Genomic DNA, 14,170 nt, shown 5'->3' with positions numbered 1-14,170 from the left:
CTTCCTTTCCTCTTCCAGAAGTGTGGGCAATGTGTGTAGAAGCTTCCTGGTTATTCATTGAGGTCCTTGTGGCCAAAGGTTTTTCCCCCATAATTTGACGAGGCCTCTATCACTTCCCTAATTCTCTCCAGGTGACTTCAAGTGGTTAATAGAGCTTGTTTAAATAAAGCATTAGCCTGGTCATAACTAGTTACCACAGGCCTGGGTCCCACTGCAATGGCCCCTTCCCAGCCAGGGCCTGTTTATTTTCTCTGTGAATTGAGGTGAAGGAAGGACTTGCTATAAAAACATTCAGGGAGGCTGAGGTAGGCAGATCACTTGAGGCCAGGGGTTCGAGACCAGCCTGGGCAACATGGCGAAACCCCATCTCTACTAAAAACACAAAAATTAACCAGGTGTGGTGGCGCAAGCCTGTAATCCTATCTGCTCAGAAGGCTGAGGCAGGAGAATCCCTTGAACCCAGGAGGCGGAGGTTACAGTGAGCCGAGATCGTGCCATTGCACTCCAGCCTAGGCAACAGAGCAATACTCTATCTCAAATAAATAAATATTCAGATATTTTGTCATAACTTACGGACAGTGCAGCTTAATAATGAACAATATCTCATATTTGGATACAGTGCTTTCACATAAATTATTTCATTTTTTAAAATTTCAGCTCCCCACACCACCCTTCTGGGAGATAAGGAAAGTACTGTTAGAGTCCATTTTCCAGATGAGAAAACCAAGGCTTGGAGAAGCTAATCTGCTCCAAATCAGTTCTCTCCTACTTAACTCTACAAATGGTGGCACACATGTGTGTTTGTTGTTTCTGTGTGTCTGTGATGGTATATGTGTAGAGGTATGGATAGTTTTTGGGAGTGCTACAGAAATAAACAAAATAATACAAAAAAGTAAATAAGCGGCTGGGCGCAGTGGCTCACGCCTGTAATCCCAGCACTTTGGGAGGCTGAGGTGGGCGGATTGCCGGAGGTCAGCAGTTCAAGACCAGCCTGACATGGAGAAACCCCATCTCTACTAAAAATACAAAATTAGCCAGGCCTGTTGGTACATGCCTGTAATCCCAGCTACTTGGGAGGCTTAGACAGGAGAATCGCTTGAACCCGGGAGGTGGAGGTTGCAGTGAGCCGAGATCGCGCCACTGCACTCCAGCCTGGGCAACAACAGCGAAACTCTGTCTCAAAAAGAAACAAAGCAAATAAGCAAAATAAATGATGGTATGGAGTGAGAAGAAACGCATCGGATTGAGGAAATCTTCATAAAACTGAGGATATTTCACTGTTAGGAGGAATAACAGTGTGAGTTGCTCAGCTGAGGTTGCGTGACGGCTGGCTGGCAAATTCATGAGTATTTGAAGTCAGACCACTTGCTGCTCCAGTATTTGGAAGATGAGCAAAATACCACACCATCTTGCCACTATGTGTCTTCTTTTTTTTTTTGAGACAGATTCTTGCTCTGTCACCCAGGCTAGAGTGCGGTGGCTCGATGTTGGCTCACTGCAGCCTCCTCCCAGGTTCAAGTGATTCTCCTGTCTCAGCCTCCCGAATAGCTGGGATTACAGGCGTGTGCCACCGCATCCAGCTAATTTTTGTATTTTTAGTAGAGATGAGTTTTTGCCATGTTGGCCAGGCTGGTCTCGAACTCCTGACCTCAGGTGATCCACCCACCTTGGCCTCACAAAGTGCTGGGATTACAGGCACAAGCCACTGCAGCCAGCCCAGAATATGTCTTCTGTGTTAGAAAATGTGTACACTGGCGCAGGGGTGGAGGGGGGGAACAACACTCCAAGTAAATGGGTTTTAGAATTTTTCTTTTAAAAAAAAAGTGAGAGAGAGAGAGAGAGAAAAAAAAGAGAGAGAGATGTAGTCTCACTGTAATGCCCAGGCTGGTCTCAAACTCCTGGGCTCAAGAGATCCTCCCTCCCCGGCCTCCCAAAGTGCTGGGATTATAGGCATGAGCCACTATGCCCGGCCAGTTTTGGAATCTTTCATGTTGAATTGAACCAAAAGCTGATTTTGGGGAACCTCGTTGTATCCTCCCAGCTCTACATTCCTTCTCCCGTGTGCTTTTATCACAGGTGCCCTGTTATGACAAAAAGGAGTGACCAAGGAAGTGTGTGTCCTAGGAGGGTCAAGGGATCAACGGGAGTAGGTGTCTTGGTGTTCCCCAAGCCCTGTCCTGTGCTGATACAATCCAGACAGACTGGCCCCTTGTCCCCTGCCCTTTGTGTTCTGAAGCTAAAAAAAAAAAAAAAAAAAAAGACAGTTGTGCAACTTGAGTCTGTCCTGGTCTGTTTACCAAGCACTGGAGCATGTGCTCGGAATGAGTCAAGCGATGAACTTCCAGATCATCGACTGTTTACCGGTGGCCACTGGCTCACATGCCTCCTCTGCACAGCTGGTTCTGATAAGCCACACGGTAGTTTGTTTGAGAGTACTCAGATGGTCCCACACACGTGGTGTTAGGGGGCTCTTCCTGTCCCAGAACGTGCTCAGGGAGAATCAGCTGCTTTCTGAAATCTCTTTTCCAGCCTTTTCCCTGGAAGGCTCAGGAATCAGTTTTGCAGATTTATTCCGGCTCATTGCTTTCTACTGCATCAGCAGGTAAGGCCTTTTCCTCTCATATGGTTTCAACGCCCTGTTTGGTGTGTGGGATATAATTAGCCTGAGGTTTCTTAAAGGATCTAGGAGGCTGGCCACCTATTTGATGTTGGTAGAGTAAGACTGGTTACTTAAGTAAAATGTTCACCAAGTGAACACGTTCACCAAGTTCACACCATGCCAGGCTTCAGGTCAAAACAACTACCCCAACCCCTCCAAACATAAATTCTCCTTCATATGATTATTTCTTCAAGCTGCTCCCAAGGCTCCTTTCAGCCAGACCCATCAAGCAGGAAACATGCACACATGCACACACGTGCACACACGCACACACACACATACACACAGAAAGGGACTGAGCATGCAAACCTGTGACATTGAAAGGTTCATGATAATGCCTCTGAAAACTCTGCAAGGGATGGAGTTCATTCTACAAATGTGGGTTCCTTAAACCGGCCCGTCAGTCTTGTCCTTCAGGCCAACTGGGTACTCACGTCCTTTTCATAACCAAAGCAGCTATTTTGTTCTACACAACATTAACTCCAAAATCAGCTTCTTTTTTCCTTTTTCTTTTTTTTTTTTTTTCCTTTAAGACGAAGTCTCACTCTGTCACCCAGGAGGCTGGAGTACAGTGGCACAATCTCAGCTCACTACAACCTCTGCCTCCCAGGATCAAGCAATTCTCCCGACTCAGCCTCCTGAGTAGCTGAGATTACAGGCGCCTGCCACTATGCCTGACTAATTTTTTGTATTTTTAGTAGAGACGGGGTTTCACCATGTTGGCCAGGCTGGTCTTGAACTCCTAAACTCAGGTGATTCACCCGCTTTGGCCTCCCAAAGTGCTGGGATTATAGGTGTGAGCCACCGCACCCGGCCCAAAATCAGAATATTAACCAGAGTAAACAGAGTGTGAAAGGCTTTCTTTTTTTTTTTTCCATTTTTTTTTTCTTTTTAGCAATAACAGTTTTTTCACATCAAGTGTTTTTTCAGTAATTAAGATCAAAATTCTTGTTATTTGCAGGGATTGGCATTGCCTCCTCTTATGGGGCTGGACTCAATTTGACCTTTTCTGTCTGTCCATGGCCGCTGATATGGCAGAGACAGGAAAATGTGTTACTAGGATGTTTTCAGACATGACTTCTCACAGCAATCACACATATAGGCTGGGGAGTTTATTTGAGTTTGGCTCAGTTTATTTTAATTTAAGGATTAGGTTGTTTCTCAAAGTCTAAGTGCCTGTTGACTAGACTCTGCCAGAGGGCAGGAGGCACTACGCTCTTTTTTTTTTTTTTTTTGAGCTGGAGTTTTGCTTTTGTTGCCCAGGCTGGGGTGCAATGGTGTGATCTTGGTTCACTGCAACCTCCACCTCCTGGGTTCAAGCGATTCTCCTGCTTCAGTCTCCTGAGTAGCTGGGATTACAGGCATGCACCACCATGCCCAGCTAATTTTTGTATTTTTAGTAGAGACAGGGATTCACCATGTTGGCCAGGCTGGTCTCGAACTCCCGACAGGCAATCCGCCCGCCTCGGCCTCCCAAAGTGCTTACAGGCATGAGCCACCGTGCCCAGCCGGGAGCCACTAAGCTCTTTACCCCTGAAGTCTCCAGGTCAGCTGAAGCCACATAATAAATGGCCTCAGGAAGGGGAGGCACTTCCAGAGGAGGAATTCAGTGCTGCTCACGAGCAGGAGGAAAGTGAGGGCTTCACTGAGAATGGGACCAGTACCTGGGAGCACCTCACAAGAGGATGCAACCTGCCTGCCATGATTTGGGCAGGATCACTTGAGCCTGTGTAAGGAAATGTGCTGCCCAAAGAGAGGAGGCTGGTGCAGAAGCACAGCCCCCGACACACACACACTCTCTCTCTCTCTCTCATCCCCAGGGAAGCACACCTGGTCTGGCCTAAAGTCAACCAGTTTGGAGGAGTAAGTATCAATGCTAACATGTTGGCCAGAGGTGAAGTCAGCTGATGTTTACTTTTCACAGTTTGCTTTTTGGTAATTGTGGAGTTGTTGGGAAAAATCATTACACCTACAAAGCAATATTTGGCAATAGCATAGAAAAGTTACCATCAGTGTTCATGGTAGACTGGAGGGCCAGCTGTCCAGGACTGTTTAAAGATCCAAGGAGATAAAGTATATGGAAACCTTATAAACTATAAAGCTTGATACCAATATATAAGGTACTTAGAGGAAAACTCCAACATTGATGTTTTGCAGCTAGGAAGGCCAAGATGAATTTCTCGGTTTGTTCCAAAATGCAAAGATATTGGATGTTTTTGTTTCTCTTTCTATGCTACTCATCTATGTTCTTGGCAATTGGTAGTTGATTTACCCAGTCTTACAAGAATATTTGTGACATTTTTTAGTTGGTTGTTATTATATAAATATATTCAAGTAAAGAAAATGATTGGATTATTGGTTCTGGTGTTTCACATAGCACGAATATGCAAATATGCATTGCACAGGAGAATTCGTGAATCAATAAACATAGGATTTGCCATGGTGGGAAGGCTCACTGAAAAGTGTTGTTGAGAATACAGATAGTGACTGCACATCTTCGCCCCCAATGCCTGGCAGCACTCTGTTGATTTGGTGTTATCAGTGTAGTAACGAGGGTACTAGAGTCATTTGGAGTCTTGTTAAAATGCAGAATCCGGTTCAGTGGGTCTGGGGTGGTACCTGAGATTTTGCATTTCCAGCAAACTCCCAGGGGATGAGGCTGATGCTGCTTGTCCTCAGACCAGAATAGAGGAATAGAGGAAATCATAATTTTAGGGGTCTTCTATATCTGTGCTAAGCACCATACATACATATTTCTAATCCTCATGGCAACCCTGTAAATTAGGATGATGAAAACACTGAGGCAGAAAAAGTGAAGCACGTGCCCACAATCATTCAATCAGTGACAGTTGTGGGAGTTGAACTCAGGCCTGCCTTAATGCCAAAGCCCATATTTTCCCACCATACTATTCAGCTGCACAGACCTTAGGGCCCAACACATCTGGGTTTCGACCCTCACTTCGCCTCCATTAGCTCTGCGAGGGTGTGCTAGGGACCTCACCTGTCTGCGTCATCATCTGCTCCTGATCCACAGAATGAGGAAATCACGGCTTCCTCCCAGGGCTGTTGCAGGCCCCACACGAGTTACAGTGCCTGCTGTAATTTAATAGTAGTTGCCCGATGATCTTTGTCCCCTCCCCTTTAGAAATCTATGTATAGAGCAAAGTTAAACAAAATAAATCTAGACTGTACATGTTTTAAGTCTTGGGTGAAGCATTTATATCGAAGATGATGGCTTTTGTTTGTCTGTTATGCAAGCTTTAGAATTGAGGCCCCTTTCTTTAATAGGATATAAGGGAAAGGCATCCCTGTGTGAGTGTGTGTGTCCGCACACGCACGTGCTTGTGTGTGTCCATGTGTTTGTGAAGATGCTGGGATGCACCCTGGTTGGCACAGTGGGAGAGGATGCATATACAACATCTAATTTTCTAGTAGATCAAAGCCTGAAAGCATCCATTAACCAAGGACAGGTGTGGCTTCCTGTCATATATCATTAAGAAAAATCCAAACCAGTCACATGATATTTAAGCTCCAGGTACTGCATTGAGCAAGGTAAAAGCTTAATATAAACATAGGTTGGTTTTGTTGTATGCAGTTTTTCCCCCAAATTGTCTGAGGAAAGTAGATTTTAATTAAGTTGGTCCGGCCATACAAACATATATTTACAGGCTAGTTTGGTGTTACAAGGTTCTGGTTCCCATTAATCTTCATTTGAGATTATCATCAGGGTTGCCGCCCTGCCAGGTCAGCCAGCAGCTATTACAGACACAGCCATCCCCTGCAGTGCTGCCTGCTTCATCTCAAGCAGACACAAGTGGCCAAGCAAAGGGGGTGCTCACAACATTTGAGGACAAATGAAAGGTCTCGTGGAAGGAAGAGGTGATCTGGGCCTGACCCCCAAGAAAGAGCAGCCTCCTGGCTTTACCTTAGCAGAATAGTACCGTGTCAAAACATTCTTGTTTTTTTTTTTTTTCTTTTCATTGACTCACTAATTTGTCATTCATTGTTAACAGCTTCCATGGCTCCAAAATTCTCCAGTCATCCAGATTTAATCTGGTTTATCCAAGAATGTTGCCTAATTTTACTGTAAACAATAGGTTGTTTGGTATCATTATTCTTGCCAGTGGAAATTCTCAGCATGTCTCATGATGACAAAATCCAGGCAGAACTCCAAGTTTTGTTCCTTAGTAGCACCTTCCAGCCACAGTGGCCTCCTTGATGTTCTTCATCCATGCCAGACCCTCCCCACCCCAGGGCCTTTGCACCTGCTGCTCATGCTGCCTGAAAGTTCCTTCCCCTCATGATTTAACCCCTGGCCACCATTAGATCTTCAGTCAAATGCTGCCTGCTCATGAAGCCTTGTCTGGTCACCTTCACACTCAAACACCTTTGTTCTCCTTTCCTGCTTCACTTTTATCCATGCATCTCCTTCTCGTAGATTCTGTAAATTGTGTATTTGTTTATTATCTATCGGTATCCCCTGACGTGGAGCTCCATGCAGGTAGGAATTTCCGTCTGTTTTGTTTCCAGCCCCTGATGCAATGTCTGGCACATCACAGATGATCATAAACATCTGTGGAATAAATGAATGAATAATTATTTCTTTGTAAGACTACTGTCACCACTGGAAAAAAAAAACAAACCCTCCCTTTTGATTAAGTCACCATAGTTATTGAATATTCATTCATTCATTCATTCATTCATTCATTCAAAAGCACTTTCTGCCGTCTGTGTCAGGACAGCGTCGTGCTTTGCCCTGTGGGGAATTCATCAGTGCTTAGAGCATGGTCCTAACCTTTGTGTATGAACATGAGCAAATGTTTAAGTCTGCCTTTGCCCTTTCCAAGCAAGCAAGTCATGGCCCATGGCTGTGGCAGGCCCCTGATGCTGGCTTGGTTCTCTCCTGTTGGATCTGTTGCTCTCTCTGCCATGTGTGTTTATTCATCTGCACATGGCACCACGCTGCTTGGGTGCTGGGGTTATTGGCATGAGGGACCTTAGACTTGCTTTCCTGTTCAAAGTCCGGTCTAGGATCCAGCAGCATCAGCCTCCTCTAAGAGCTTGGCAGAAATGCCAAATCTCCAGTTCCTCCCAGACCTCTGGAATCAGAGGATGCAGTATAAGAAGACCCTGGGTATTTATCTGTACATTGGAGAAGCTCTGCCTCCAAACACAGGAGAAAGTTTTGTCTCCAGCACACCAAGGCCAATGTGTGGGCTCTAATGGGAAGGTTTCATAAGTAAAGGCAACAGATACTCATTGAGAGCCTGCAGTGTGCAAGGCAATGGGCTAATTCATCTCAGTTTAGGATTCCACATTCCTGCCCAGGCAGTTTCGGGCCAACATTCACATGGGCATGCAGCGAATTGGTACATAGTGTTTTATATGCGTGCCAGATCTGCCAACAGAGTCAGCAATTCTGATGTAAACTCTACATACCTTTTAGCTACTCAGCAGGGCAATTGGGTCCCTACTTTGATACTGAAACTATGCTGGCTTTTCTCTCAGCCTGTCCTGAGTGTGATAATGAGACAGGAATTGTAAGTGTTAAGTTTTACCACCAGGAAAGATAACGTCTGGTTGATATGGTATGGTGTCCACTTAGGACATTTTAAACAGTTTCAGCTAAAACATCTCTATGATGAAAATAAACACCAGATAGAAACCAGACATGTAATTACAAACATTCTCTCTTTTTCTGAACAATCAGGGATGTTCTGCCGTTTACCTTGAAGTTGCCTTATGCCATTTCAACAGCCAAGTCGGAGGCTCAGCTTGAAGAACTGGCCCAGATGGGACTAAGTAAGTGTGTGCCCCCTGCCTAGGTCTATCTAAAAATGAATCCACAGAGCAGAGTCAATAGTGGGCTCAGTGAGGCTACATTGCTCCGTCAGTCTCTCCAACTTCTCCATCAATGAGTTTGGGCTACCCAAAATGTTGACGTCCTCATGTAAACATCTGTAACATGTTGATGTCTTCCTTTTCTGAGGAATCTTGCTGGGGAGAGGCAGCACTTGACAGAAAGGGAAATCCAGTGTAGTGCATCTCGCGTGCATGATTTTTTTTTTTTGAGGGGCACATGGGCATTGATGGCACTTATGTGCTTTGAGGAATTTGACAGCACAGACATCTAGAGTAACATCTGTCCCACTTCCTCTCTCGTCATTCAGTTCTCGTCCTGCTGCTCCGGGCCATGTCCTAACCTGTCGTCGATCCCTCCTCTGGCAGCTGGGTACTTGCTTCCCCGTCCTGCCCCTTTACCGATGTCCCCTAAGTCCCCACAATTCTACCGGACAATAGTTGACAATGGATCAAGACATACAACTCACTCACTTTAACTTCTTTTCTCCATTGCCCTGGGGGAATCTATGTGGGTTTAGCTTTTGCAAAAAATGTTTCTCCTAGATCAAAAGAGGAAATTCTCTTAAGATTTTAGGACTTCACTCACTATGATACTTGACCTAGCAAATAAAAGATGTATGTATTCCTCCTCCAGCGTATTTTTCTCTTAAAGAACTTGTTTTGAAGCGAGTATCATTTCCAGGGAAGCTTCAGAGAGGAGCCTAGGCATGGCTTTGAATTCCCTTCTGCTGAAACTGCTTTTTTTTTTTTTTTTTTTTTTTTTTTTTTGAGAGGGAGTCTTGCTCTGTCACCCAGGCTGGAGTACAGTGTCGAGATCTCAGCTTACGGCAGACTCTGCTTCCCAGGTCCAAGTGATCCTCTCACCTCAGCCTCCCGAGTAGCTGGGGTTATAGGCGCTCGCCACCACGCCCAGCTAATTTTTGTATTTTTGGTAGAGACGGCGTTTCACCATGTTGGCCAGGAAGGTCTCGAAATCCTGACTTTTGGTGATCCACCCAAAGTGCTGGGATTACAGGCATGCACCACCGTGCTCAGCCATGAAACTTAGACTGTATCTGTAGAAGGATTGCCTTCTGTGTTTCAGGCCTGTCAGATGGCAAGACTGGGTAATGGGATTTGGAAAGAGAACCCTGGTAAAACTCTCAGGCCATAGAAATGTCCCTATTTTAAAGTCAGCACCTTCTTTTGCAGCTAAGTTCTGCATACCTTTGGAGAGGGATTAATATACTTGCTGAAGTTAAGTCAATATTGTCAGCTAGATTCCAGGCCTCTTGAAGATGTGCACCGAGTCTCAGTTCTCTCTCCTGACCTCTGTCCACATAGCTCCAGTTTGATGGTCCTGTGTGCATAGTGCTGAAGGACCGGAGTATCAAGGACAACGCTTGTGTTATGCCAAAGAGAGGGGAAAAGAGTTTGCTTCAGTGGCTACTAACCAGAAGCGACTAAGGGCTAATTCACATATATTCGACTTGTGATTCTCAGTGTGCATATTATCCATTTTGTGTAGAGATAGCATATTTTAAAATTCTGTGCCTCAGTAAAAATACTGTTCATCAAACTAATATTTCTCGAGGGTCTGCTTTGTGGCAGACACTGTGCCCCAGACCAAGGACTCAAAGATTAATAAGATCCCCTCTTACTTCCTGGGACCCTACCCACTGCCAATGAGATTTGTAGTATATATGGAGATACATACACACATGAACTAAGTGTACAAAGCCTTACAAAAGTTTTACAGCTGTGACAGTATAAGTCTAAGGAGGACTCAAAGGAGATGGAAGTAGTTTCTCCAAGACCTGCTCTCCTGGCTAATAGAAACATAAGGTTAATCTGTGTGTAATCTGAAATTTTCCAGTAGCCACACAGGTTAAGTTGATTTTAATAATTTATTTTGTTGTATTTAATATATCCAAAACATAATTTCTACATGTAGCCAATATAAAAAAATTTTAAGGTATGAAATGTTTTACATTCTTTTTGTCATACCAGGTATTCAAAACCCAATGTGTATTTTATTTTATTTTATTTTATTTATTTATTTTTTTGAGACGGAGTCTCGCTCTGCCGCCCAGGCTGGAGTGCAGTGGTGCGATCTCGGCTCACTGCAAGCTCCACCTCCCGAGTTCACGCCATTCTCCTGCCTCAGCCTCCCAAGTAGCTGGGACTACAGGCGCCCACCACCACGCCTGGCTAATTTTTTTGTATTTTTAGTAGAGACGGGGTTTCACCGTGTTAGCCAGGATGGTCTCGATCTCCTGACCTTGTGATCCGCCTGCCTCGGCCTCCCAAAGTGCTGGGATTACAGGCATAAGCCACCGCGCCCGGCACAATGTGTATTTTATACTTACAGCACACCTCAACTCAGGCCCTGAATGTTTGTCAGAAATACATGGCTTGTATTTAGATTTCATTAAATTCACAGTTTAAAAAGTAGATTCTCATAACCAAGTTCCAAAGATACTTAAACGTTTTCCAGTGACTGAACTGAGTATCAGTTCTAAAATTTAAATTGAATGACACTGAATGAGATTTGATACTGACTTCCTCAGTTGCACTAGCCGACTGCAAGTACTCAATAGTCACCTGTGGCTGTTGGCTTTCTTGGACAGTGCAGGAGTAGGGAGAGAGAAGGAGGGATGCAGGATAGATTACATAAGGCATGTGACACGGCTGTTACCTCACAGACAAGGCAGGGCCAGGGCTCCCAAAGGGCTTCACCTCAGTCTTCCCGTGCCCAGCCATTCTGGGCCCATGGGAAAGAAATACACTGCAAAGCATAGCTAGAGATAGAGAATACCTATTCCAGACCAGGCCCAGTGGCTCACGCCTGTAATCCCAGCACTTTGGGAGGCCGAGGCAGGTGGATCACCTGAGGTCAGGAGTTCGAGACCAGCCCAGTCAACATGATGAAACCCCGTCTCTCCTAAAAATACAAAAGTTAGCCAGGCATGGTGATATGCGCCTGCAGTCCTAGCTACTTGGGAGGCTGAGGAAGGAGAATCACTTGAACCTGGGAGGTGGTGGTTGCAGTGAGCCAAGATCGTGCCACTGCACGGGCAACAGAGCCAGACTCCGTCTGCCTGGGCGACAGAACCAGACTCCGTCTCAAGGGGAAAAAAAAGAATAACCTATCCCAAATGGAAATTATAACAGGCACCACTGATCACAGCACTACCTCCCTCAACTTACATGGAACACTGAGACTCATCTGCAAGAGGAGACACAAGTAGTACGGATCAATAAGCAATCTGCACTACTTTGCAGGGCACTGCATATTTATGAGCATGGTGAGGAGGTTATATAGGATTTGGGAAGGAAGGGCTCCAAACCACAAAGGTAAATGGTTGGGCCTGCACTGCACATTAAGCTTGCTGTGGTTTTTCTGCTGATGGAACCCATGAATGTAGTTTTCCTCCTTTGGTGGTTTTAATGCTGAATGTGTAAAACCCTAGGCAGATTGTGTAACATCCCCCAGGCCCAGCTGCTGGTCTTGCCCATCAAAGGGGAACTTCAAGGCCCGATTCCTTGACTGGCAGCTGCACCGTGGAGGGCATCCCAGGAGAAGTTGTTGGGAAAGGGTGGTGTTGCTTTGTAAGTCGGTTCAGTTTTTGTAAAGCAAGTCAGGAAGCCCCAGTGACCTTTTCTGAGCTTATATTGGAACAATTCCAGTTCCTTTTTTTCTTCCAACTTACCTGTGAAAAGGCAGGGCTGGAATCCTATGTTGGCCAAGCCATTTCTCCAGGGCTTTGAAGTGGCAGGCCCCTGGAGCTTTCCTGTGAGCCCACAGCTGGGCCTGGCAGGCTTTCTGCCCTTTCCAGTACAGGAATGCAGTAAACCCGAGTACAACGCACCCCCCCACCCCACCCCGCAAGACTCGAGTTGTCATGCAGTGTGCTTTTTTTAATTTGTGAAGGAATGGTCTGAGAGTACCGTATTTACATTCTTGTGTTCACTGATAATGACTTTCAGATTTCTGGAGCTCCCCAGCTGACAGCAAACCCCCGAACCCTCCACCTCCCCATAGGCCTCTGTCCTCCGACGGTGTGTGTCCTGCCTCCCTGCGTCAGCTCTGCCTTATAAATGGAGTGCATTCTATCAAAACCAGGACGCCTTCAGAGCTGGAGTGCAGCCAGACCAACGGGGCCCTGTGCTTTATTAATCCCCTTTTCTTGAAAGTGCACAGCCAGGACCTCAGTGGAGGCCTGAAACGGCCGAGCACAAGGACTCCCAACGCGAATGGCACGGAGCGGACTCGGTCCCCCCCACCCAGGCCCCCGCCACCCGCTATTAATAGTCTCCACACAAGCCCTCGGCTGGCCAGGACTGAAACCCAGACGAGCATGCCAGAAACAGTCAACCATAACAAACATGGGAACGTAGCTCTGCCTGGAACGAAACCAACTCCCATCCCTCCACCCCGGCTGAAGAAGCAGGCTTCTTTTCTGGAAGCAGAGGGCGGCGCAAAGACCTTGAGCGGCGGCCGGCCGGGCGCGGGCCGGGAGCTGGAGCTGGGCACAGCTGGCAGCCCAGGTGGGGTCCCGCCTGAGGCCGCCCCGGGGGATTGCACAAGGGCCCCGCCGCCCAGCTCTGAATCACGGCCCCCGTGCCATGGAGGCCGGCAGCGGCTGAGCGACATGAGCATTTCTACTTCCTCCTCCGACTCGCTGGAGTTCGACCGGAGCATGCCTCTGTTTGGCTACGAGGCGGACACCAACAGCAGCCTGGAGGACTACGAGGGGGAGAGTGACCAGGAGACCATGGCGCCCCCCATCAAGTCCAAAAAGAAAAGGAGCAGCTCCTTCGTGCTGCCCAAGCTCGTCAAGTCCCAGCTGCAGAAGGTGAGCGGGGTGTTCAGCTCCTTCATGACCCCGGAGAAGCGGATGGTCCGCAGGATCGCCGAGCTGTCCCGGGACAAATGCACCTACTTCGGGTGCCTAGTGCAGGACTACGTGAGCTTCCTGCAGGAGAACAAGGAGTGCCACGTGTCCAGCACCGACATGCTGCAGACTATCCGGCAGTTCATGACCCAGGTCAAGAACTATTTGTCTCAGAGCTCGGAGCTGGACCCCCCCATCGAGTCGCTGATCCCTGAAGACCAAATAGGTAAGTCTCCGCTTTTTTAAAATAGAAAATCTATTGTAACTCTGTCCGGGCAGTGCCACCTGTGTTTGTTATTTTTGATGAAGTTTACTCCATCAGAACAACACCCAACTCCACCTTCTCTCCCGGTTTGAATGGAAAAATCAGTTTCTCAAAGTAGGTGCTAACTGCCAGGCTCAAAAATGTTTTTGGAGTGGCAGATTGGGACTGCAGAGTGATTCTATTCAGGGATGGAGTTTGGCCCTCTGTGGGTCCAGCTGCCGCCTGCTGTGGTAACGTGTGTGTGTTACACGGGCTGGGCGTTTCTGGAAGTGTGCTTCTCTGCAGGCTATGCATACATACAAAGGTATTTTTGTTATCTTCTGAGAGGCAGTGGGTATTTTGTTCTGCCTTGGTTGCAAAGGAAACTTTTTATTGAGCTGTATGTAGCGTATGTTCAGAGAGCACAAAACTCAGGTATGCATTGGAATGAGTTTCCACCGCGAACTTACCTGTGGGACAGCTACCAACCCCTGGATAAGCAGAACCTGACCAGCGTCTAGCGAGCCT

General features: G+C 46.7%; 1 protein-coding gene across 17 annotated transcripts in view; it reads left to right on the top strand.

The window, feature by feature from the left end:
* Window positions 1-14,170, top strand: part of RIN2 (Ras and Rab interactor 2) — a 254,564-nt gene that overhangs the window by 213,019 nt on the left and 27,375 nt on the right. For 16 of the 17 annotated variants that reach the window (XM_015149571.3, XM_077951116.1, XM_077951113.1 and 13 more), the window contains 3 exons: window positions 2,530-2,602; window positions 8,370-8,461; window positions 12,491-13,624. In XM_015149571.3, the coding sequence (XP_015005057.1) occupies window positions 2,530-2,602; window positions 8,370-8,461; window positions 12,491-13,624 (1,299 nt within the window). Of the gene's footprint in view, window positions 1-2,529; window positions 2,603-4,442; window positions 4,523-8,369; window positions 8,462-12,490; window positions 13,625-14,170 lie in introns of those variants that run through there. The other variant, XM_077951121.1, reaches the window with a different exon arrangement.

This window comes from Macaca mulatta, chromosome 10 (genome assembly GCF_049350105.2).
Source record: "Macaca mulatta isolate MMU2019108-1 chromosome 10, T2T-MMU8v2.0, whole genome shotgun sequence".
Classification (NCBI taxonomy): Eukaryota; Metazoa; Chordata; class Mammalia; order Primates; family Cercopithecidae; genus Macaca; species Macaca mulatta.
Note: the sequence above shows the minus strand (reverse complement) of the source record. Positions and strands in the feature narration are given on the sequence as shown.